Source organism: Lemur catta, chromosome X (assembly GCF_020740605.2).
Source record: "Lemur catta isolate mLemCat1 chromosome X, mLemCat1.pri, whole genome shotgun sequence".
NCBI classification, from domain to species: domain Eukaryota; kingdom Metazoa; phylum Chordata; class Mammalia; order Primates; family Lemuridae; genus Lemur; species Lemur catta.
In genome coordinates this window covers 9972366-9999868 of record NC_059155.1, presented here as the reverse complement: position 1 = coordinate 9999868, position 27503 = coordinate 9972366, and the positions used below count along the sequence as shown (strand labels likewise).

Sequence of the window (27503 nt, the reverse complement as noted above, 5' to 3'; positions counted from 1 at the left end):
GTTGACAAATGCAGCACTATCAAACCTATTCATGAGATGGATCTAGAGTCTGCCTGTACATAGTAAAATTCCTTTTCAAAATGAAGTAAAAAGTTAGTGCAACTTTAGTCATATTGTTCATTTCTGCCCTCTACACCATCATCATCACCTACACAGTCTTTTTTTTTTTTTGGTTAACCAGCTGTGAAGTAGTATAGACTATTTTTTTTTTATTTCAGCTCTTCATGGGGGTACAAAAGCTCAGGTTATATACATTGTCCGTGTCCTGCCCATCCCCCTGAGTCAGAGCCTCAAGCGTGTCCATTCTCCAGACAGTGCACCTGGCACTCACCATGTAGTCATACCTCCATCCCATCCTCTCCCCACCTCCCCGAGTCAGCACCTTCAAGCATGACCATTCCCCAGACGGTGCGCAAAGCACTCATCAAGTAGGCATACACCCATCCCCTCCCCCCACCCCCCGTCTCAGTCTGATATCCAGTTGGTGTTATTCCCCAATGTGCATTTAGGTGATGATCAGGGAAACCAATTTTCTGGTGAGTACATACACAGTCTTTTAAATCTGATTTTCTTGTGTTCATATGATGGGAGGGGGGCGGGAGTAATAAGACAGATTTATCCTGATATTAATCCTTGCTTTGAAAAATAGTCTTATGATACATTATCTTGACCTTCTCAGTATTGTATATTTTGATTTGATGGCCATTCCACCTCTTTTCCACAGTTCACTGAGGCTGTAAACAAGAGAAGATATGTAATGGCATACCCTGAAAATTACACATTGTTGAAAAGGTCAAAATAGTAGAGCCGAAATGTTGCTATTTGTAATTTACAGAATATATGAGGCATTCAAATTCAAATAACTCATTCTTTTGACAGACAGAGTAAAAACAACATAGAATGGCACAACATGAATCCATTTGGGAAACAAGCACTAGAAATAAAACATAGCCAGAGCCCAATTTCTTTCTTGGTTTCCTAAGATGGGGCTCCCTTTACTTATTCTTCCACAGGCACCAAAAAACTATGAGGTTCCCTGAAAACAAGTTACCTTTCGTTCAAATGTTAGCTTGAAAAATGCTGAAAGAAAGAAGGAAAATTCAAGAATAGATTACATTTGGTTGTACAAAGAGGGAGCAGAAAGGTAGTCTAAAAAGCACTGGCTGACATGGGATAACTGTATTGGGGTAACATGTATTAACTAGCTGTGTGACCTCAAATAGGTCATGTTTTCCTCTCTGGCCTTGGGTTTCCTCATGTGAAAAACAATGCGATTGTACCAGAAGGTCTCTTAAGAGCTCCCTAATTAGAATATTCTGCTCTCTCACTTGATCCTGTGATTTATAATCCAAATCTTTCAGACTTTTCCAGGGTGGCAGACTGTTTCCAAATATTGCCACCAACCATGATATGCATGCAGTTTCTCCTTTCAAGAAGTGGAATCAATGTTACTTCCCTTACATTTGGGCTGGCTTTGTGACTCGCTTTGACCAAGAGAACGTGGTGAAAGTGATACCCATTCCAGATCTAGTCTTTAAGAGGCCTGGCATCTTCTGACTATTTTAGAAAAGAGCCATGAAGTAAAGAAGCCTGGACTAGAAGAGTGAATAATAAAATATTATGGGAAAGAGAAGCCATGTGGAGAAAAACAATGATGTGCTTTTGTCAAAGGTCAGCACCAAGGCCCCAGAATGTGAGTGAGGCCATGATGGGTGTTCCAGGCCCAGCCAAACTCTCAGTTGAAAGGAACTGCACAAATGACCAGCAATATAACTACCTGGAAACTCACAGCATTATGAGAAATAATTAATCACTGTTCTTTTAGGCGAGTAAATTCAGGGGTGGGGGGTGTTACAGAGTAATAGGTAATTGAAACACCCACTTTGATAAAAGACATCTTTACTTACTCAGTAACCTGAAAGACTTTAGTTATACCGACCCTCTTTCTCATCTACCATATCCAATCCATTACCAAGTCTGTTAGACTGCAAGCTTCTTGAAGACAAGAGCCATGTCTCTTTTGCTCACTATTGCACTTCCAGCTCTTAACACAGTGGCTGAGGCATAGTAGGTTAATTTCAGGGAAGTGCTATTACTCTAACCTCATCTCAAAGTGATGAAACTGCATGAACGACCACCATCTTACCTCCATCTCCATCAACACCTTAGTCTGAATTGCCTTCATTTTTTGCCTAAAATACTGCAATATCCATTTAACCACGGTCCTCATAACAAGAAGCTGGGTGAAAGGGTATACAGGACATCTCTGTGCTACTTTTGCAACATTTCTGTAAGTCTACAATTATTTTAAAATAAAGTTAGAAAACATAAAAGTACATAAATTGCATCATGAGACTTCTTTGATTAGAACCCTCCTATGAGATTCAGCACGATGTGATACTCCTTATCTCTCTGATGTCACTTCATGTCACTCCTATCTCTGTTTTTATAGATTGTAGTGTTCTAGCTACACTGGACTTAACTCCCTCAAATATTCCCAATTTTTTCCCTTCTATAAGAACTTTTTTTTTTTCTTGAGACAGGGTCTCTCTCTTTTGCCCAGGCTGGAGTGCAGTGGTGTCATCATAGCTCACTGCAACCTCAAACTCCTGTTCTTATGCAATTTTCCTGTCTCAGTCTCCCAAGTAGCTAGGACTATAGGTGTGCACCACTACGTCTGGCTAATTTTTCTTATTTTTTGTGGAGACAGGGTCTCACTATTACCCAGGCTGGAGACCTTAATATGTGCTATGCCCTCTGTTTGAAATACATTTTTCCTCAATTTTCACACAACGGCTCCTTCTCATCTTTTAAGTTTTAGCTTATGAACTTCCTGAAACCATATGTCTCTATTCATCCACAATCTAATACATGTACTTTCTTCTTCCCATTCCTAACACTTAACCACAATTTGTCATTTTACATTCATGTAAAATAGCAGGTTAATTTACTTAACCTCTGTCTCCCCTGCTAGACAGTAATCGTGATGAGAGAAGAAACCATGCCTGCCTTATATCCCCAGTGTTTAGAACAGTGCCTGGTATATCATCAGCACTCAATAACTCCTTGTTGAATCAGTTAAATCTAATGGACTTTTGCTTAAATTATCTATTTGTATGAAGTACTATTTAAAATTTATGCAGATTAGGGTACATTTGTAAAGGTCATGTTTGTGGACATAAAGGAGTACCCTTAGGTAAGGAAGGGAGGGTGAGAGGTCATTTTATGGCTCTACCACTGTCTCCTTGTGGTAAATATTTAGAGAGATATTGTATTTAGGTCTAGTCAAAATTGCTTTGTGCTTTTCACTATCCAATAAGAAAGCTGGTCTCCTTCTTTTTTCTTTTATTTAGAAAACTGGAAATTCTGGTCTACCAAGACCAAAGAGAGTTAATATACTTCAAACATTATGTAATGTAGTAGCCTTTCACTGATTGAAGTAGTCCAATTAATTAATTGGGAACTTGTTCAAAAGCTCAATATTTGAAAACATCATCACGATTCCCTATGGAGGAGTACAAATAGACTCAGCAATTAAAATGACTGCATTCACAAAAATCCTGATCCTTTCATTATGGACTGCTAATCCTGGATTTAAGAGATGGCTCTGATTTACGGGCTTGAGAAGTAAATGATCCAGAACATTCTTAGAGTGGGAGAATAATATGGTGGAAAAGGTATGTTTTTCCATATTTCCGCCTTAATTGTACTAATCATGCAATCTCAAGCCTGTTATTATTTATGGTTTCTGTGCTTCTGTATAATTTAAATTGCTCATGCTGTTTGCAAAATTCTAAGAAAAATGTGCAATTCTTGACCACAGAGAGCAGTTAATGAAAACAAATCCCTGAGCTACTAAAGTGGAAATCAAAAGTTTAAGGCCATCCCCATACCAATGCCACAAATGGATTAAAAAAGGCTTTAAATCAGGTATTTGTTGTCATGCAGACAAAAAAAAATATGCTTAGCTAACTGAATTTGTACTTTAAAAAAAAACAACACTGATTTTGGTCAAAGTGGTTTGTGTAGGTTGATAGGATCTAAAACTTGTCAAGAATATTAAAGTGCTAGTTAGCTCTGGAAATCTAGACACCATTGAGCCTATTTTCTCAAAGGCAAAAAAATGAATGTATTTATCACTGACCGATGAACAAATGATTATGGGGATCTTTCACGTAACAATTCCTGTGCAAAAGCTTTGAGGGTTTAGCTGACCACAAGTTTAAAATACTAGCCAACTGTGATGTGGCTGCTGAATAAGCTCACACAATGTCAAACTACATTTATAACGATAATGATACCTTCCACGAATGTGCTGCTTTACGTTGTCAAAAGTGCTTTCACCCAGATGATCTCATTTTACACAGTGACCGAAATACATGAAGTCAGTATCCTATTCTCTACATCAGTTAAGCTACATCTGGTATATGGTCTCATATTTTAACAAGTACACTGACACCCTTCATTAAACTATATCCTGAAGAGGGTAGCCATAATAGCATAAAGTTCCTATAAGAAATTATTAAAGACTGTAAATATCTAAAGAATATAAGATGCTGGGGGACCCTGCTAGTGTATTCAAATATTTGCAGGGCTATATGGAAGGAAAATAGGTTTACTCTGTCTTCCTACAAGAAGGAGATTATGACTCAACATAAAGGAGAACTTTCTAGTGACAAGAGTTATATAATAATTGGACAGGTTGCCTTGTGGAGATAATGAGTTCTCCATTGTCTCTCCTTCTAGAAAATACTCTTAGAGATGCTCCCAGAACTATTCCTACATCCACTAGGATTAGATGACTACTGTGGGGACAGCCAGTGCTCACCTATATATTCACAGTTTCTCTATATTCTGCAGCCTCCCTTGAAATTAGGTTGGCCAAGGACATGTGGTTGGAAGCAATACACACTACGTTCTGTTCTGGCATCTGAAAACAACATTGCTACCCTCCACATTCTCTCTCTTGGCTAAATAAAGGCAGGGGATCCAACAAAAGACTCTGAAGGGTCACTAGAGGATGGGGTATCCAGCAGGTAGAAAAAGCTTGAATTGTATAGAAAGTCACATGAATATCCAGCTAGACTTTATGTTAGCAAGAAGTAAATTTTCCTTATGTTAAGCCACAGTGATTTTGTGTTTATTTATTACATTGGCTAGAGTTACCCTTACTAATTAAAACCACTAAAATTCCTTCCAATTTTCAGATTCTATGGTTCTTAATAACATTAAATGCAATCATAAGGGTATTTTCTAAAGTAAAGTTGGATTTGGAAAATATAAGAAACTTTATGGGAAGGCTACAGTGAGGGATGTTGCCAACCATCTAAAATTTAGTTTATCTTAGAAACTGAGAAATTTATTAACTTATTTTTTCATTTATTTCTATATCTGTGCATTTGTTCATACATACAAATGTGTATACATACATAAAACAAACATTTATTGAGCATTAAGCACTGTGCTTGCTGCTGGGAAAGAAATGTTGAACAAAATACCTAATTATCAAGTTCACACTCTAGTAAAGAGAAGCAGACATATCAGCAAATAAAGGTATAATTAAAAACTAAACATGCTGGGAGAGAAGAATTCATTTGATATAGCAGGAACATGAAAAACTAGACATACCTTCTTCTTGGGATTGTAGATTAGGGATCAGGAAAGGTATCATTGGAAGGTGACGATAAACTCAATTCTGATACATATATGTAAAACAATGTTTGCCAGGAGGTTGGGAACAAAAATAAAGAAAACAGATTGGTGTAAGTGGAATATGGGTGCAAGGAGAGGATGGGACTGAAGAAGTAGGTGGCAGCCAATAATCAAGGTAAGGAATTTGTGTTTTCTTCCCTAGGTAAGTAAAGGAGAGTTATTGAAGAGATTAAACCAGGAGAGACAGATGATAAGATTTAGATTTTTACATCTAATTTTTTTTTTTTTGCTTATAGTGATGAGAATTGATTGAAAGTGAGCAAGACTGGAAGCAAAGAGACCAATTTGGAATTGATTGTAATACTTTTCCCAGAAAGAAAAATAGGAGCCTGATCTGAAGTTATCGAAGCAATAATATAGAAGATTCTAAGTAGGAAGAATCCTTAAGCATTGTCATGATATGCAAATGAGGTAAAGGGAAGAGAATACTTTGAACTTGAGGTCTGACTTCAGAAATCCCTGTTGGAACACTTCTTATCAACTGTCTTGTATATATGTCATATTTTTAATTGTAGCAACAAACATATAACATGAAATATACCTTCTTAACAAATTTGTAAGTATATAGTACAGTACTGTCATCTATATTCCCACTGTTATACAACAAACCTCTAGAACTTATTCATCTTACATGACAGAAACACTATACCCATTGAACAGCAACTCCCCATTTCCACTTCTCCCAGCCTCTGGTAACCAACATTCTATATTCTGCTTCTAAGTGTTTGACTATTTTAGATGTCTCATGTAGGTGGAATCATGTACCATTTGCCATTCTGTGACTGGCTTATTTCACTAAGCATGATGTCCTCAAGTTTCATCCATATTGTCACATGTGAAGAGATTTCCTTCTTTGTCAAGGCTGAATAATACTCCATTGTATGTATATATGTTTTATTTATTGATTCATCTGTTGGTGGACATTTAGGTTGTTTCCACATTTTGGCAAATACCCAGAAGTGGGACTACTGAATGATACAGAAGTTTTATTTTTAATTTATTGAGGACGCTCCATGCTGTTTTCCACAGAGGCTGCACCATTTTACATTCCCACCAATAGTGCACAAGCATTCCAATTTTTCCATATCATCATCAGCACCTGTAATTTTCTTTTTGGCTTTTATGATAATGGCCATCCTAACAGGTATGAGGTGGTATCTCATTATGGTTTTCCCTTTTATTTCCCTGATGATTAGAGGTTTTGTATCATCTTTACATATGCATATTGGCCATTTGTATAACTTTTTTGGAGAAACGTCTATTCAAGTCCTTTTCCCATGTTTAACCAGATTATTTATTTGTGTTTTATTATTGAGTTGTAGGAGTTATTCAGATATTTTTTATATTAACCCCTTATCAAATATGTGGTTTGCAAATATTTTCCCCCATTCCATAGATTGCCTTTTCATTCTGTTGATCGTTTTCTTTGCTGCACAGAAGCTTTCCAAGTTTCCCGTAACCCCACTTGTCTATTTTTGCTTCTGTTGCCTGTACTTTTAGTGTTATGTCCAAAAAAATCATTGTCAAGACCAATGTTATGAAGATTTTCCTCTATGTTTTCTTTTAGGAGTTTTATAGTTTCAGGTCTTATGTTTAAGTCTTTAATCCATTCTGAATTGATTCTGTGTATGGTGTGAGATAAGGGGTTCAATATCATTCTTTTTCATGTTGCTATTCAGTTTTCCCAAACCTATTTGCACCCCAGTTAAATCCTACTTGGACATGGTATATGATCCTTTTAGTATACTGCTGAATTTGGTTTGTTTGTATTTTGTTGAGGACTTTTGCATTTATGTTCATCATGGATATTGGCCTTTAGTTTTGTTTTTTGGTAGTGTCTTTGGCCTTGGTATTAACTATTGGGGTAATGCTGAACTTGTGGAATGAGTTTGGAAGTATTCCCTCCTCTTCAATTGTCTGGAAGAGTTTGAGAAGGATTGGCATAAATTATTTAAATGTTTGGTAGAATTATGCAGTGAAGCCATCTGGTCCTAGCTCTCCTTTGTGTGGAGGGTTTTTTTTTTTTATTACTATGAAATACTATTGATTCAGTATCCTTACTCGTTATTGGTCTATTCAGGTTTTCTGTTTCTTCCCAGCTCAATGTTGGTAGTTTTACGTGTCCAAGAATTTTCTCTCCATTTTCTCTAGGTTTTCTAATTTGTTGGCTAGGTTACCTAACTTTTATAAATATTCATAGTAGTCTCTTATAGTCCTTTTTATTTATATGGCATCAGTTGTTATGTCCCCTCTTTTATTTCTGATTTTACTTATGAGTCATTTTTCTTTTCCTGTAAGTCTAGATAAAGGTTTTTCAATTTTGTTATTATTTTTCCAATAATCCAACTCAGAAAAAATCTTGTTGATTTTTTCTATTATTCTATTCTCTGCTTCATTTATTTATGCTGTAATTTTTATGATTTCTCTGAGCCTTTTGGTTTTTTTAGTTTCTTGAGGGATAAATTTAGGCTTTTGCTTTGAGATCTTCTTTCTTTTTTAATGGAGGTGTTTACCACTACAAATTTCCCTCTTACTACTGCTTTTGCTACATCTTATAAGTTTTGGTATGTTGTGTTTATGATTTTGTTGGTCTCAAGATATTTTCTAATTTCCCTTTTGATTTCTTCTTTAACCAATTAGTTGTTCAGGAGTGTTGTTTAACTTCCAAATACTTGTAAATTTTTCAGTTTTCCCTCTGCTATTGATTTTTAGTTTCATTCCACTGTGGTTAGAAAAGATACTTGGTATGATTTCACTTTTCTTAAATTTGTTAAGACTTGTTTTGTGACCTAAACTGTAATTAATCTTGGGGAATGTCCTGTGTGTGCTTGAGAAGAATGTATATTCTATTGGATGGAATTCTGCTATTGGGTGACATGTTCTGTATGTGTTTATTAGGTCCATTTGGTTGGTATATAGTGCTGTTCAGGTTCTCTGCTTCCTCACTGAACTTCTGTCATGATGATCTATCCATTATTGAAATTGGGGTACTGAAATATTCTACTATTACTGCATTACTGTCCATTTCTCCCCACAGTTCTGTCAATATTTGGCTTATATGTCTGGATGTTCTGAAGTTGGGTAAATATATGTTTATAATTTTTACATCTGCTGGTGAATTGACCCTTTTATCATTATACAATACCCTTCTATGTCTCTGTGACAGTTTTTGATTTAAAGTATATTTTGGCTCATATATAGGGGCAACTCTGCTCTCTTCTGGTTATGATTTGTAAGGGATATACTTTTCCAGCCTTTCGCTTTCAGCCTATATGTGTACTTAAACGTAAATTAAGTCTCTTGTAGACATACACAGCCACACTGAAATACGTAAGAAAAATTTATAAAGTGGCTGTTTTTGTCTTTGAGCCTGCCTGGGGTACTTCCTATGATTTCTGGAGTTCCCATAAAGGCTTTTTAAATGGTATATTGTTATTAAGTTGATATTTCCCTGGGAGAACAATGTGTGGTTCTTCCTATTCCACCACCTTGCTGATACCTACTGTCCTATATTATTTATTTATCCTTTTCTGCTCAGCTATATTCCAGTATTCTTAAGGCCATATCTGCCTTTACCCATCTTTGTGTCTCCACAGAACCTTACATGCAGTAGGTGTTCAATAAATACCTTATTAAATGGATGAGTCCTATCAACAATCTTAGTTAAGAATAAGAAAGTCCCTTCTTGAAGTTTTTGTTAATTAAGAGTAGGTATTTCTCTTTACCAAATAAATGGAGGCAGATGCTTCTATCTTCTTTAGTAAGGGACTACATAGTAGTCCAATGCCTATTCTCATGATTTAATTTTGTGAAGATTTTAAAATTATCTTTATGGTTTTAAACTTGTGCTCTTCTTCTTTCCCACTAAAACCAATTAAAGAAGTGGTTGTACGAAGAAAGATTAGAAAGAGAGATTGAGAAGAAACAAGAGGATAATTAGGTTGAGAACTAAGAGAGAAAATAGGAGAATTTGAAGAAAGAGGAGGTGTTCATCACACACCAAATATCTATTGTGTGCCAAGCAAGGTGCTAATAAAGAACTTCTTCAATAGTGGCAAAGGGTGTAAAAATATTGTAAGGAGGAATAAGACATAGAAGAAACTACAGATTTAGGTAATTACAAGATTACCGAGAGATGAACTTCAAGAGAGTGATGAGAATGAAGTTTAGTTTTAGTGAGGTGAGAAGTGAATGAGACAGAATAAAAAGATGCTCTACATATACTTTTTAAAGCAACTGGATAGGGACAGAAAAAAGACAGATGGAGTAGTGTACCTTGAACAGGAAGCAGGATCAAGGAAAGTGGAGTTAACATACTCAGGTTGAGTATCCTTTATCTGAAATGCTTGGGACCAGAAGTGTCTTGAATTTTGAAATTTTTTAGATTTTGAAATATTTGTGCATACATAAAGAGATATCTTGGGGACTGGACATCAGTCTAAAAATTAAATGCATGTTTGTTTCATATACAGCTTATACACAAGCCCGAAGGTAATTTTATACAATATTTTTTTATAATTTTGTACATGACTGCATTTTGACTGTCATCCAACACTTGAGGTCAGGTGTGATATTTTCCCTTGTGGCATCACGTTGACATTCAAAAAGTTTCACATTTTGGAGCATTTTAGATTTTCAGATTAGGATGCTCAGAGAGAGAGAAAGAGTGTGTGTGTGTGTGTGTGTGTGTGTGTGTGTGTGTGTGTGTGTGTGTGTGTGTGTGTGTATTCATTTAGGAAGGGAGACAATTTAGTATATTTATTATAGGACCTAGTTTTAAAATGCAGTTGCAAGAAGGTATAATTGATAGTTACCAAAATATGTAGGAAGGGTAGAAATGAGCAAAGGTAGACAATTTAAATTTGGACAGATGTAAGGGTACCATTCTTCCTTGAATGGAGAGAAGGGGCATAAAGGATAAAAAAAAGGGACATTTTGAAATAGAGAGGAAGAAAATTGAGGCATTTTACACTGAATGGTCTTGGTTTGTTTTCTCAGTGACTTTGGATGCGATGCTGGTTTCCAGATCTGTAAAATGAACTAAATTGCACTAAGTTTCCTTCTGCTGAGAATACACCTTGGGATGGAGTTGCAACACTTAGAAGAGTAGATTAAAGGTGATATAATAATTCTTTTGAAAAAGCTGAAGATAACGAATGCAATTTGGGAAACACAGACAAATAGAATGCTGAAAAGATATGAGCCTAATGAAACAATATAACCATGGACTTGCCCTTGACAAATAAGAAGTTCATTCTTATTGTGCTATTTCTACAAATTACATAAAGGCAGGGTCTCCCTGTCATCTTCTGTAAATTTTAGCCTGTGCCCACTGCTATTGACACCTAATTTTTTTTTATTCTTTTTTGTTTACATGCCTACTTTAAGAATTCTTATGGTAGTTCTATTTGTAATTTCTTTGAGGAACTTTTCTTACTGTTCTCCACAGTAGCTCTACTAGTTTATATTTCCAACAACAGTGTATAAGTATTCCCTTTTCTCTGCATCCTTGCCAGCTTTGTTATGTTTTGCCTTTTTGATAACAGCCATCCTAACTGGGGTGAGATGATACCTCATTGTGGTTCTGATTTACATTTTCCTGGCTAATTACCCTGATCTGATCACTATACATTTTATGTATTGAAATATCACTATGTACACTATAAATATGTATAATTATTATGTGTCAACTAAAAGAATAAAATTTAACAAGAGTTCTTTCCACTAAAATCACAGGAATTAACACTGGGAACCAAAAAGTAAATGCAAGCAGAGTAGCAATCAGCAAAGTTTAAGAGCTACTTGTTTGATATACAAAGTGGTCACTCATGAAAACAGCTGTCATTAGGTCAATAAGCTAACTACTTGACTGAGAAAGGAAGTAGAGACACAGCCAGAAGTGAACAGATAGATCATTCCTGCTATACATTCAGACATATATAATAGCAGAGTCACAGAAATTCTAAGCTGATTAATAATGGCCAGGTTAATACTCATTTATTCACTACTGATCTAGCTGATTCCTCACTGGTATGTTCAGTTAAACTGCCTGTGGGTGTCTCAAAGAACCTTAATCACTGCATGTATCAATGGTTAATGATATCTTACATTCATCCTACTTTACATAACTATTAAAGAAATTAATTAAATGGTGCCTGAAAACATGCTTTGAGTTCCTTGGAGAAAGAAATATACTGCATAAATATGAGGTACTACTATTGAAGTTAGCCCTTCCCCTTCTTCAATTCTCTTATGTAGAGTTAGTACAATTCTCTTTTATTCTAAAGCACTTTCACTTTCCCATAATTGAGCTAAAGAAATTTTCAGATTGGGCCTTCACAAAAAATTCCTCCCCTCTCCTCTGCTGTAGGCCCCCAGTCCACCACATGTTCACATTCTTTTTGTTCCTTTGCCAGTTCATCACCACAGTTGACACATAATGGTTACCATCTAAGTTAAACTCTTCTCAAACAAGTTGATTATAAATGGAAAATCGTTATAGCAATGGCTATACTCTCAATACATTAGCAACTAAGGAAAATAAACTATCGGATAGAGGTCCTCAGTGGACCAGAGCTCCTGTTCTTGGAAAAGAAGTGTCTTACAAACATATGCAAACTTTTAATATATATAAGCTCTACTCCTAGGTTAATATTACATTTGTAATCAAAACCAAAGCGTATTTGTGGACTTGATACATCCACAATTCAATTTTTAAAATCCAGATTTGGCAAAGACTAGACTTTTTCTATAAGAACTGATGTGGGATCAAGTTTATCCTCTACTCTTTTTGGTGGAGTTCCTTTTTTCATACAAAAAGTCTTTAAATGCTCTTAATTTCCACATGTGTCCTCCTTTGCATCACCCTAAGCTCCAGTTCTTTCCAACTTTCCTTTTCAGCAGCTATACCCACAGTGACAATACCTTCTCTTGTGGGAATCAAGTGCCAATTCTTACAGGACTAGTGCCACTGCCTTTGGGCTTTCAGTATTCATTTGTTGCCTGATGTCTGATGGCTTCTGAGCCTTTGACTTTTCCACCTTGCTAAAAACATTGGTGTTTTCTCTTCTGACCTGACCTATTTGCTCACCACCTTGCTGGGGTCTCTGCAACCTCTAAGCTTCCAAACCACTGGCTTTCTTTCACAAATCTTGGAGTTTTTACTCCAGATCTCTTGCCTTGCCCTTATGCTGTGTTGACCCTGATCCACAGATCTACCCACTGTAGTAATATGGGAGATAAGGATAGGAAGTAATATGGGGATAAGGATAGGAAGGGGGAAGATTTATGATGTTCTCTAAATCCAGAAACACTCGTGCCTGTTAACAGGACCAAATATTTATATACTACTGATATCTCTAGGTAATTTCTGCAAAGAAGTATTTCTAAAGGAGCAAAGCATCTTCCAATGTCTAAGCCATGTCTATATAAATAAAATGCAGTGGGTAATTAAGGGAATTATCTAAAAGATATAAAACTACCCTTCTATGTCAATTGTAGAGACTCAAAAGTAGTTTATCTACGAATGAACCAAATGATATTTCTCTCAATGTTCTACAAGTTTATTTAGAATATAAAATCCACCTTTATTTATATAAAATCATATCAGATATTTTAGTTGAAAGAATACTGAGTACCTAAATAATTCTGTTTTTTCCCAGTTCGTGTGGCATTTTAGATATAGTCAAAATTTGTAGCTTTGTTTCTTTGTTTTCCAGATATTTGAAAAGCATCCATAATCCACTGAATGACTTGGGTTAGAAGACGGAACTGTTGAAAAATGCCCCAAGCTGATACCATTGATATCACCACAGACAGAACATGCTTTAGGGGAATAGTGCCCTCAGTTGACACATAGCCCTAATAAATTCCATCAGTAGAGACTTCCCTAACTTATATTTTAGTCTCCAATCTATCCTTCCTACACTTGAATGATATAGATGAATTTCTTTTTTTTTTTAATTTCAAAATATGAAGGGGGTATAAATGTTTTAGGTTACACAGATCACTTTTGTAATGCTTGAGTCCTGGCTATAGGAGTGCCGTTAACCCAGATTGTGTTCATGATACCATTAGGTAGGTTTTTTCCCCTCCCCTCCCCTCTTCCCCTGTTTGATTTCCACTGAGTTTTACTTCCTTCTGTGCACATGTGTGCTCCAGATGAATTTCTTGATCTGTGTTGAGATACTGGGTTACACGCAACTTTCTGGCTATTTAAGTATATTCATATATCCATCCAGAAAACTTTTCTCTACTGCCTTGTGCTTCACAGCCAGGTTTCAGGCATACTTACAGCTTCTGAATTAGTTTACTATTTGAAAAGGAGTTTGGGCCTCAGTCACAAAGGTTGAAAGTCAAAATAATGCTCTGTTAATGATTTTTATTTTCTCACTGAATCAACTCACATTGGATATCCCTTTAACTTCCATACACTCATTTTCTGTGTAAAGATGTATTTAAAAACAGAGAGGGCAAAGGTAAGCCCCAAATATAAGAGGACTGAGTAAATAACAGTACTAGCATAAATGAGCATTATGTGTTACGGGTTAAGAGTGCCAATTTTGGCTTCAATGCTTATAAGCTGCTTACTAGTTTGGATAAGTTATATAACTTCTCTGAGAGCATTTTACTCATTTAAAAAATGGGCCACAGACATTTCTCGAAAGACATACAAATGGCCAATAAGCAAACAAAAAGATTCTGAATATCATTAACCATTAGGGAAATGTAAAGCCAAACCATAACAAGATACCACTACATACACATTAGGATAATTATAATCAAAAGCCTGGAAAACAACAATTGTTAGAAAGGATGTGGAGAAATCGAACCCTTCTGCATTTCTGGTAGGAAGGTAAAATGATGTAGTGACTTGGGGAAACAGTCTGGCAATTCCTTAAAAGGTTAAACATAGAACAACCAAATGACCCAGCAATTCTACTCCTAGGCATATATCCAAGAGAAATTAAAAAATATATCCATACGAAAATTTGGACATGAACATTCATAGCAGTATTAGTCATAAAAGCCAAAGACTTAAAATAACTAAAATGTCGATCAACTGATGAATGGATAAATAAAATGTGGTATATCCACATGATGAAACATTATTTGGTGGTAAAAAGGAGTAAAGTGCTTATATATGCTAAAACATGATTGAACCTTGAGAGCAATATGTTAAATGTAAGAAACCAATCACAAAAGACCGCATGTTATATAATGGTATTTATATTAAATATCCAGAATAGGCAAAGCTATAGTGACAGGAAGTTGATTAGTGATTGTCTAGAGCTGAGGGTAGGGTTGAGGGTGGGGACGGAGGAGTGACTGCTAGTAGGTTTCTTTTTCCAGTGTTGAAAATGTTCTGAAATTGTGGTCATGTTTGTACAACTCCATGAATATACTAAAAAACACTGAGAATAATGTTTTAAATGGGTCAATTATATGGTATATGAATAAAATCATCATAAAGCTGTTAAAAATGAAGCAAATAGCTATGTCTATCTCATAGAGTTTTGGGAGGATTAAATGATATAATCCAAATAAAGAATTTAATATAGTGCCTAGTACCCAGTTAACAATCAATGTTACCTCTACTACTACTGCTGCTGCTACTACTACTACAAATAATAATAATTACTATTAGTCGTACTAATAGAGCTATTATTAAATAAGCATTATTATAATAACAATAACTATTAACAGTAGTAGAGCTATTATTAAATAAGAAAAATTAATATTCTTAATATTTTTTTATTTCAAAATGCTGAGGGGATACAAATGTTTTAGGTTACATGGATCACTTTTGTAATGCTTGAGTCCCAGATATAGGTATGCCCATCATGCAAATAGTGTTCACTGCATCCATTAGGTAGGTTTATTTCACCTCCCCTCCATCCGCTCCTCCCTGGTTGATTTCCACTGAGTTTTACGTCTCTCTGTGCACACACGTGCTTATCACTTAGTTCCAATTTAATAGTGAGTACATGTGGTGTTTGTTTTTCCATTCTTGAGATACTTCATTGGGAGAAAGGTCTACAGTTCCATCCAGATTGTTGCAAAAAATATTAATTCATCTTTTGTATGGCTGAGTAGTACTCTATGATATACATATACCATATTTTATTAATCTAATCATGAGTTGATGGGCACTTGGGTTAATTCTACATCTTTGAAATTGTGAATTGTGCTGCAATAAACATTCGAGTGCAGGTGTCTTTTGGAAAAAATGACTTCTTTTCCTTTGGGGAAATACCCAGTAGTGGGACTGCTAGATCAAATGATAGGTCTACATTTAGTTCTTTGAGGAATCTCCATAATGTTTTCCAGCACCGGGAAGGGCCGGTGAGTAGGAAGCTCACAGTCCAAGCACCCTTTAGTACTCTACAGGTCTTTAAGAGTAAAGGTTTGAGCCCCACTCTCTGTGGAAGCCCCAACAGAAGGGAAGCAGCAGCTCCTGAGAGACCTGGCTCAAGTTTCTCTCTCAGCAGCCCTGGGTGGGGAAGGTGAAGGAGAGGAAAAGATTCTGAATGTAGGACAGGTAGCACTCTGTCATCTCTGTCCCTCTCTCTATTAGGCAGCCCACCTGGAATGTCCAGGCTCTGGCATCACGCAGATCCCTGGGGACCCACCGGCTTCCTGTGGCTCCTGCAGTCTGGGTAGCAGTTGGGAAATGTTTGTGTGGGTACGAACAAATGAAAACTGAGGGTCTGACACCCCTTGGGTAGGACAAAGGTGCACAATGATTGGAGAGGCAATATGGCACCTGCCATCTCATCTCGGGTCTATGGTAATAGGATGCATCCTAAGGGGGCTGGTAGCCTGGTGCTTTGTCCTCAAGAAGCTCCCAGTTCACTGTCAGCAACAACTTTTGGGCTCATGAAGGTAGAAAGGCTCTCCACCAGCTTGGGAGCCTGCTGGCTGCCAGAGATGTGAGGGAGGGAGAAACAAATCACTCCTCCTACCCTTTTCACTGGACTCCAAGCCTCTTGGGGGTTGATCTCTGCTGATATCTTGCTCCTTCTTGTTCTGCTCCACAACTTCTTCCCGTGGAATCTCTTGTAGGTTCTGGCACTTATCCCTTGGAATTATACCCAATCTATAATTGTTTGTATTTTCTTTTTCATCTAAAACTTTTCCTTCTTTCTGAGATGATCTGGAAGCTGGTGTCTCTTGTCAGCCATCTTCCTAGCTCTTCTGTTAATATTATTTAATTGTCCCTATTAGACTGATAGTTTTTTGTAGGACAGAATTTGGGGCCTAGAATAATGTTAACATACCCAGTATGCTATAATAAAAATAATGCAAACTTTGGAGTCAGATCTGGTTGAAATTCCATCTCTGTCACTTACTAAATATGTAGCCTTGGGTAAGCTATTTCATCAGTCTGGGGCTAAGTTTCCTCATCTTCAAAATGGTTCATCACTATCTATTACTATTATGAGCTCTTATGAGGAATAAGATAGTATATGTACAAATGCGCATGCAATTCCTAGTATATAGTAAATTCTCAATGATTTTGGTTCCACAATGGTAAAATCATGGTTTTGGCATTAAAAAAATATGATTAAATACTGTCAAGGTAATATCAATATCTCAATAGGACATAAGCTTAAGCAATTATCCCAAACACCTATAAATGCATAGTGGACTGGTAAACAATCATGTTATTTAAGAGATATTCATAATCAACTTGTAATATTATAATAAAATCTTTAGTAAACTGTTAACTTTTTTCTATCTCATTCTTAAAAAGTCTCAGAACAAGTATATCTAAGTAATAGAAACTTAGACAAAGTAAGGGAACCAGTTTCAGTCTCTGTCATTAATACTGCAGCCAACTCTTGGGGAAAAGGTTTGGCCCAGACTTTCCAGAGTTGTAAATAATGCACATGTTGTAAAATCTGGGCAACAGAATGGTTTTCAGTTTGGGGTAGTCCATGCTAAGCTCGTGCATGTTAGCCTGAATAAATAGATCTTTTGGAAACAACTCACTAACCCTAGAATGTCTACAAGGGAAAGGGAAAGCTGCCATGAACGAGCTCCAATTATGTGTGCCAAGAAAGCTGAGTGAGTTCATGAAACCCTCCTTCCTCCTCTCCAAAATCTTCCAAGTACTCAGTTATTCAAGATTACATGAAGGTTTTTAAGTAGTTATTTGAAAACTAAGAGGTTAAGGAGATAATACAAAAGATAAATTAAAAGAAATCTCTTTTTCCACCATTATACACACAATGCCTATACGAAGTCACGACTCCAGCTAATGAAATAATCATGTATTACTATTTGTATTGACAATAATTCTAGTTTGACATTTTAGCTCAATTGGTTGGTTGACTAGCTTTGGCTTGTTTATTCTATGTGGACTTTAGAAAGAGTTGACTAGTTTCGCTAAACTGAACTGACTCATGTGTATCATAAGTTTCCATGTTTAGTATTTGCTATACTGAAGCAAATTAGTGGACAATTTATGATTTCAAAACGTTCTATCTTTGGAAATTCTTAATTATTTTCAAATAAATATCGTAATTGGTTTGAGATTACAGAGCTATGTCATTGTATTGAGTGAAAGCCTAAGTGCCCAAAACCTTCAATACATGAGCTCCTGCCACAAAGAAAGTCACTTTCCCTTTTCCCATCTCTGTTTTGGGAGTTATTATATTGCATTGCAATTTGGCTTACACATCTGTCTTGCCCACTAGATCGAGAACTCCTTAAGGCCAAGAACCTGATTTTATTCACCTCTGTATCTCCAGGATCTAATACACTGTTTGGCACTCAGTAAGAATTCAATAAATGTTTTTAGGTAAACAAAGGTTAAAGAAACAGATTTGGTTGAATAGCTAATTTCCTAATTTGGGGTTCAATTAGTCACTTTTTTGCCTTCTAGTCCTGAGTATTGGATTGAATGTCATATTTTGATTTCTTCTCTTATAGAGTCTTTTATAGTGGTCTCTTAGGGGATCTGATATAATTTTCAGTAGATAGTGATATGCTGGGGAAATCGATTTCAGATAAACACTCCTTATACACATAGAGACATTTTGAGACAGTGGTATGTAACTTAGTCATAAAATATAAATTTGAATAGCCTATAAATATAAAATAAATTCTGAATGAGAATAGAAAAAAAAAAGAAAAAAAATCTTCTGTACCAGATCAGATTCATCTAGAGATAAACTATTGGCTTTTTGAAACATCTGAAATAATCCAATTACCTTGACTGTTCTACTGTTCTGAGTTTTTCTGCTCTGCCTTAGGCCCCCAGGCCCTCTTTTTTACTCTTCCGACACAGAAAGAGAAAGTAAACAGTGTTTATATTTATTTTCTCCATAACACTGCCTGGCTTCTTTTAAGTCTTAGGAAACTTCCAAGAAGAAAATTATCATCATCAGTGAGAAGAACAGAGCACCTTTTAAATTCACCCTTAATTAAAATTAAATAGCAGATCTCAAATCTTTGCATCCAAATTTGTTCATGGCTTTTTCAAAGCTGCTACTAGTATGTTATAGTCTGTAAAGCACGCATTTGGGTCCTATAAAAAATACTGTATAAAAAAGGATCTACCTATCATGAATATATTTTAAATGGGGCACACGTCCCTAAGACATTTAAATACTTCAATATTAAAGGTACCATATAAATTAATATATTGTAATACAATGTTGTTTTTTGTAGAAAAATTACTGAAAATATATTCCTTTTCAACTGCTGAAAAGAGAATTAGCCCTGGTATAGTAAAGGTTTATTTTTCAAATTTAAAGCTAAATTTACCTTCAGAGCAAGAAAATAAACGGAGGACAACAGGACCAAATTGGATTTTGTGTGTGTTTTGTACATTGTTTTTATCTTTATATTTCATACATTACTACAGGCAGTTTTAGCTGCACAGGCTTGCTTTGTGAGAGCAATGGTTTTCAGATTATTTTGTTAAGAATGTGTTTATCATCTCAATATATATGGTTATTTGGTTAAGATTAATCTTCTTTCAACATTACAATGTGAACACAATTTAGCAACACCAAACTGTCATCACTATGTCAGCAAAAACGTATGTAAATTTCTAGAACCTTCCAGATGACTAATGGATTATACTATAGGAGCGAGAAAGTCAAGATGTTTATTTTCCTCTAGAGACACAACAGAATATCTGTACTCATGTCAACTCCATGTACTAAAAAGTATTTATCTGTACTGAAATTTATCATTTACTAGGTTGCCTTTAGAAATATCCAGAACTGAGAACTGAGTTGTAACCCTCAAACAAATGCATAAACAATTATTCCAGACCATGTTTTCTAAAACTATGTTAAAGCTGGTACTCAAGTATTTCCCACATATTTCTTATTTTACATGAAATGGCTACACGGGATACTCATCCACAGGCAAAATGGAATTGAAAATGCTCTAGAGAAACTAATTAATGTTTGTTTTGGTTGTCTACCATTGCTTAACAAACTACCCGTAACTTAGTGGCCAATGACAACCATTGATTATGCTCATGACTTTTGGGGTTAGAAATTTGAGAAGAGTTTGGCTCAGTGGTTTCTCTCTGATCTACAGGGCATAAGCAAGGGCAGCTGGGGCTGGACACCTTCTTCACTCACATGTCTGCTGCCTTGGTGCTAGTTGGCCTTTCTTTTGCTTTCTCTCCACATGGTGTGTCATCCTCTTGTGCCTCTCCATGTGTTTTGAGCGTCAAGCAGCACAGTGGTTTCAGAGCAGACCAAGAGACCAGTACAGAAGTTGTAAGTTTCTTTCCACCCAGCCTCTGATAATCTCAGAACATCACTTCTGCCATACACTATTGGTCAAGCATGTCCCTAAGGCCAACTCAGATTCAAGGAGAGGGGAATGAGAAACCATGTTTACTTGGTAGGAGCAGCCAGACATTTGTGGCCAACTTTAATCTACCACCATATTGTCTAAGATTTTAAGTGATGGGATTTGGGAAACCCAAACTCAGTAATGTGCTTAGCCATTTGGATTAGATTGTTGTATTTTTTGGCAGTTCTAATTTTAGTTCTACTTTGAGGATGTCCAAAGCTGAATGTGGACATTTCATTACCTTACTGAATTCTGAAAGTTTTCCAGACATAGACAGGGATGTCCGATAGCCCCAGTTATCTTTCTCGATCTCCTTTTTACACCTGGAGTTTTCTAAACTCTCATCAATCTGACTGCAGATCTCTCACTGACACTGAGGACCTCTTTGACATTTATAGTGCTTCTAATGTCACCTTACAATTGAGGTATAAGAGCAACTTACAAAATGATTTCCAATTGTGAATAAATGGTGCTAAATAAATTTGTGTAAAAGTTAAAAATCACTTAAAATTAACTAGTCATGTGCTCCTTGAAATGTCAAAGATCTGATTTGACTGATTTTGCTTTTCTTTGGCTCAGTTACATGGTTGTTTTAACATCTCAGAGAAACAGCCTTTCTGGGATGTAAAATGGACAGGTTTCCATCTTTCTGTCTAAAAAGGTGTTTCCAAATTGTCCCACAAACTAAAAACTGAAAAGTTCAGCCTTATATCTAACATAAGTTGGAAGTAAATTATTTTAGTAAGTGTACATTTCGACAGAAAAGTTTGAGAAGTACTGCTCCAATGCAAGGAGAGGGACTCTGGCAAGGAGATGCATTTCATTCAGGTTCACTGAGTGCAAGACCTGTACGTGCCATTGAAGACATCTCTAAGATGTGTGCTTTGTATAAATATGTATTCCAACATAGGTATGTATGTCAAAATACTCTACCAACACTACCACCCTATACAATTACTAAAATAATTTACTTCCAAAATAAAGGGAGTATCTCCTAGGGGCCACAAACACAAAATTTACTCATGTTTTACTTGAAATATCTGTGTAAATTTTGTTTTTTCCTATTTAATGTATAAGTATTCATATAAAAACAACTTATCCACTTCAGTCTCCACTTTAATGATACAAGATCATCGTATCATGTGGTTACATGTAACCCCTGGCAAACCACAAAGTACTCCTGGGATATTTTATCTCAGTTTGAGATGGAGAGAGGTAAGTAAAAATTATTGAGGAATAAGGGTGTTAGCACATCTCGATTTGGCTCTAACAAAATATACTGACTGAAAAATAATACAGACGATGTGGGTAGAGTCATAGTCTAATACTTCAACATTATTTACAAAATATTTACTACTTCTACAGTCCAATTATGACAACATGTTTATTATTTTCTCCTCTTCTTGTTTTAAAATATTTAACTTTGATATGCATATTGCTTGGCTACAATTAAAAACTACAATGTGCTATATTTCATTTTGGAAAAATGAACAAGCTCTTAGGAATATAATTTTCTGTCTCCTATTTTCAAGACAGAAATAAGCCTCTAACAATCCAAGTTGGATTGTAAAGATCAAAAGTTGAGTCAAAAGCTTCCAAAGTGAGTGAAATATTGGAACCAATTTGTCTTCCCTGACTGTATGATTGGTGAGTACCATTATGGTCACAAATTTCAATAAATCATATACCCAACGTAAGCCCAATACATTTCCAGAATATTTACTTAGTTCTTTTGTGGTTCTGTTATTTAGAATTGAAGAAATTTGGAATACTAGGATGAAACCCAAGACAGATGAAAGCTCACAAATGTTACAGGACATAGTTTAGATTAAAGGCAACGGTTTGAAAGAGATCTTAGCAGGCCTCTGAATTTCAAGTTTACACTACTTGAAATTATAAGGATTAGTGGTAGGGGACTTTAAGAAGAGGCTTAACACCTTCTGTCCTTATTTGAGTCTGTAAAGAGACAGTACCACCCATAAATCAACTTGCTTGTTTTTCCTAACACCGTATGATTCAAAAATATTCAGAATCCCAACCTAAAAACAAGTTTTCAATAGCCCTGGATTGGGTCATTGGAAATAATATTATCAAATCATTTTAAAGGCTGAACTGGAGGGCTGTCTTTTATTTTAAGAAGTGATTGATCTTCAGGAGATAATATTCTCCAAATAAAAAATTTTGGCTGACATATATGAAAAGTTTATTATATCAATCACCAATGCAAGACACTCATGAATCTATCAATTACCGAGTTAAAAAGCTCTGTCATACAGCACACTTAATACCCAGTGTAACCAATTAGTATAACCATTCCTTGATGCAATACAAACTCATTTCCCTAAACTGCTATCGCACTGAACTCCAGGGTTATAAATAAGCAGAACACAAATTGATTTGCATGTAATAACAGTGGCAATAAACCTTTCCTGGTTCATGCAATTTTCCCCATCTGTTAACAGAGAGCAAGTTTAGGATCTATTATTCCCAGAAGGGGACTTACCCAGCTGGACATCTATAACACTTGGCTGATTCTCCATGGGGAACAATGGCTTGGGAGGCTTGTCTGTGAGTAAAGCTAGAAAAGAAAATGAAAGAAAGTAATGGAAAAATTGAGATAAATTACAGGATAAGAAGATTCTATCGTGTATGATATTTAATGTTTGTAGACTTGATGGCGTGTAAACATATATTAGACAGTGTTCCCACTTGAGTAGTTACTCTATCCATACAATATCCATTTCCCAGCACATTTAGAGCACCATTGATTCCTTGTAAATAGGCCATTTGAACAGCTACATTTTCCAACAAGATCAAACAAATAGACTATTTTGGGTGGCTTTTATAAGCTTGTGAATATAAAGACACCGAGGTTTCAAAAGTATAATCAACAAACATTTTTTTTTCCAGGAAAAACATTAAATCACTACATCTGCTTTGTAATACTATTTCTCAATGAAATATAACCCTAATGGACATTTCTAGTGGCATGAAACTTCTAAGCCTGACTCATTCCCTACTCTCCACCCCAACCTCCAAAATTATATAATAAAGCAGTGGTACCTTCATTAGGATAACTGATCAAAAATACTGATTAGGCATCTTTTATGTACCACATCCTGTGCTAGGTGCTAATGGAAAAGGAAGTAAAGTCTTTATTCTTGTCCTCAATTTATGATCTAGGATTATGAACACAGGACTAGCACACCAAAATAGAGAATAGAACACAGAATACAACCTAGTAAAAATTGTAGCATTTGAGCTATAAGGCTATATATAGGTGGTAAATAAATGGAGAAAGGAGAGGTTAATATTGACTGGCAGGGTTGGGGAAAGTTTTATGAAAGGAATGGATCTCCATATGAACCTTAAGGGATGGAGAGGATTTGGAAAGACAGAGAGTAAGGAAGAAGAAATTCAGGAATGATTAACAACACAAACTGAGGCACAGAGGTAGAACCTGGCAACCATAATGTACTTTAAGGAAAGTGGGCTGGAGAGAAGGGGTTGTGTAAGATAAATTAGAGATGAAACCAGATACATAAGACAGGGTTCAATTCTGGAGGATCCTGAGAAATACGCAGAGGAATGTGGACATATTATGGTAGGCTAGAATGTCATTGTAGATTCTTGGAACAAAAAAAATGACTCAAAGGAAGTTCTATCTAACAATGATTGGCTTGATATATAGGATGGGTTGGAGAAGAAAAAACTAGTTAAGAGGATGAAATAACCATGCTGCAGTGTTTGGGGGGGATAAGGAGTCAGAGTTAGGAGAAATTTAATAAAAGGAGGGGAAAAATCTGAGAGGTACCTGGAAGAAAGAAATGAGAGGACTTGGCATACAGATACATAATGTCATATGTATTGCTGTCATAAAACAACCCTTATATCAAATTATTATTTATATCTCAATTTCCTTTTAACTGTTCCTGTATTTATGTCTTCCTTCAACTATCCAACAAGACTCTTGCCTACTAAAAAGAAATATTTTATACTTTATAATAATTCATAGGAGGCATAGAATCAGGGTGGGCTATAAGATAATTATTAAACCATCATTGATTGATTGACTTAGGAATTCCCTCCTGACATGAGAGAAGAGCTCATACTATTTGCAAAGATAATGAGAAAAGAAAGAGAGAAACAAGAGTTGATCACAGGACAGGTAAGGTTAGGGAAACACACAAATTTGGTTAGGTTTTGAAAATTGTAGTTGGTAATAAACAAATGCATTAGAAATATAGTCAGAAAAGAGCTTTACAAAAATTATCTTCTTTGTCCTGATATCTCAATGGCCTGAAATAGGAAAATTTTAGTGACTTAATTATTCTCATTTTTTCAAGAAATCTTTATTGATGGCTTACAACACGAATTGTCCTCATGGAACTGGACATTTTTTTTAATATCATAAATGAAGCATCACAAGAATGGAAAAACAAACACCACATGTACTCACTATTAAATTGGAACTCACCTATAAGCACACATGTGCAGAGGGGGAAGTAAAACTCACTGGAAATCAAGGAGGGGAGGGGGATGTGTAAAAACCTACCCAATGGGTACAATGAACACTATCTAGGTGACAGAACACTTTTAACCCTGACTCAAGCATTGCAAAAGTGATCCATGATCGTCAGGTGGGATAATCCTTACCTATTACTCCATATGGAGAGCAGATTAGGAAAGGATAATGGGAGCTCGCATGATACGTGATTATACATCTCCATGTAATCAGGACTTGCAACAAAAGTGATCCATGTAATCAAAAATATTTGTACCCCCATAATACTTTGAAATAAAATTTTTTTTAACTAAGGTGATTTGGGCATAATTTAGACAGACCTGCTTATATAATATCTAGTCTTCATTTCATAAATACTACAGTCACTCCTTAATCTAATCATTAAATATTATTAGAACCATCAGGAATATACTTTAAATAAAATTTGTGTATTTGAATTCAAAATCCAGTCATATCAGATGTTCAATTTTGTTTTTTTAGTTTGCTATTGTTTGCAATAGCAAAATATTGGAAACAAGCTAAATATCCATCAGTAGGATATGGGTTAAATAAAATTGTGGTGATTTCATATAATGATTTATGATATATCTGTTTAAAAGAATTAGGTGAATCTGTACATTGGATATGAAAATATTTCCAAGATATACTGTTTAATAAAAAAGCAAGGTTCTAAATAGTGTGCACAGCATGCTATTAGTTTAAATAACATATATGTATATATAAATTCATTTATATAAATATGGAATATTTCTGGATGGATACACGTGCAACAGGTAACAGCAGTTTCCTCTGAGGAGTAGAAGTGGATGGCTGAGGAATGGTGAGGGGTGAAGGAAGGGCAGTATGGGGCAAGCAGAAGGAAGATTTAATCTTCTCTAATATACCTTTTGTGCATTTTGAACCATATGCATATACTGTGTATTCAAAACATGAACAAAACTAAAATTAAATTAAATCTAGCCATTTTACATTTAATTTATTAAAAAGTCACTTTGGTTTCACTGTAGAATTATTGTCAATTTGCCTTATACATCCAAATAATAGAAATTTAGCTTGCTGGAAACTATTCTTAGACAATCTTATTTTCAAATATTTCTTGCTTCCAAATGAATTAACTGGAATGTGACAGGTGGGAAGCAATTGTAAATAATATATTAATATTTCATGTAAGGAGATGATGATCTTGTCATACTTTCAAGCAGGATATGAATTTGGGGTCATTGTTGTCTCCTACCCTTACCTCCCACCATAGACTATGGATATATTTACCCTAATTTTACTATTGTTAAATGTTAATTACTTAAGTTGACATTTATTAATATTAATGATAATTTTAAGTGCCTTAAACTTAGAGGTGGTTCATAATTTTAAAGGTATTTTCTGATACATTAGCTCATGTGATCTACCCAATGACCTTGGAAGGTAAAGAAGGCAGTTAAAATTGTGGCGAATTTAGAGATGAAGCTAAATGAAGCTCACATTGTCTTATTTGGTGCCCCCTGGTGACCAAAAGCCTCCATTTGCAGATGGATAGGAAGACAGAAGTTTAGGCAGGAGATAGGTAAGGTCAATGCTAAATCAATGGTTTTAGCCTCTTGTCCGTGCGCTAATTAACTAAGCTAAGGTTCGTAGGCCATTGGGAAACAGAATTCTAGTAGGACAGCCCGCACACAAACCCTTTGTTCCCCTAAACCCATGAATAGAAGGGGATGAACTTGCACTCACCCCAGCATATCCCAATGGGATGTATGGGTGTGGAGCCTCATTAAATTCCAATATCATGTTTAAGCCTGGGAATTGCCAAGTACAAAACATTTGTGATGATGAAGCAGCAACTGCAGCAGTTCATCTGGATCCTGACCACCAGCCCAGAGACAAATCTATCAGCACCCTGCATAATTATGGCATTTGCAGATTAGCTAGAGTACATGCTGCCATGGGCGGGCAAGCTCATTTCTTTCTTATTTTTTTAATCTAATCTGAGATTCACAGTTACTATTTGGGACAGGAAGGAGAGAACTGTCAATACCAAGCCCCCTAAACAACAGAGCAGAGATTTACAATTTTATCAGGAATCTTATTCTGGAACTTGAGAGGGACTAATTGGGATCTAAGCTAGTCTTTGAATGTGCTGCTTAAGCTTCATGTTTTGAATGAAAGAATGAGAGCAAAGGATGCAGTTGGATACTAACATTTCAGTGTACAATTCCTCCCCTGCATTTTCCACTGTACCTGTTTATGTTTAATTATCCTTAAATATAATTGCTCCACTGAGCATACCATGACACTAGTCTTAATGTACTAGTGAAGCTACTACTGTTACTGCCTGCCTCTTCCTAAAGCTAAATTTTATATGTTTGACAGTAATTTTCCTGAAAAGAATGCTCAAATTAAACTCTTTCTTTTCTATTATAAGCAATGATTATATCTACATATACAA

General features: G+C 35.7%; 1 protein-coding gene and 1 non-coding gene across 2 annotated transcripts in view; one reads left to right on the top strand and one right to left on the bottom strand.

The window, feature by feature from the left end:
- Positions 1-27503, bottom strand: part of IL1RAPL2 (interleukin 1 receptor accessory protein like 2) — a 1016789-nt gene that overhangs the window by 228657 nt on the left and 760629 nt on the right. The window contains exon 6 of the mRNA XM_045537537.1: positions 23042-23116. Within this exon, the coding sequence (XP_045393493.1) occupies positions 23042-23116 (75 nt within the window). The remainder of the gene's footprint in view (positions 1-23041; positions 23117-27503) is intronic.
- LOC123628975 lies at positions 25172-25309 on the top strand. Its single transcript, XR_006731850.1, has one exon. It is a non-coding gene; the product is annotated as a U8 small nucleolar RNA (small nucleolar RNA).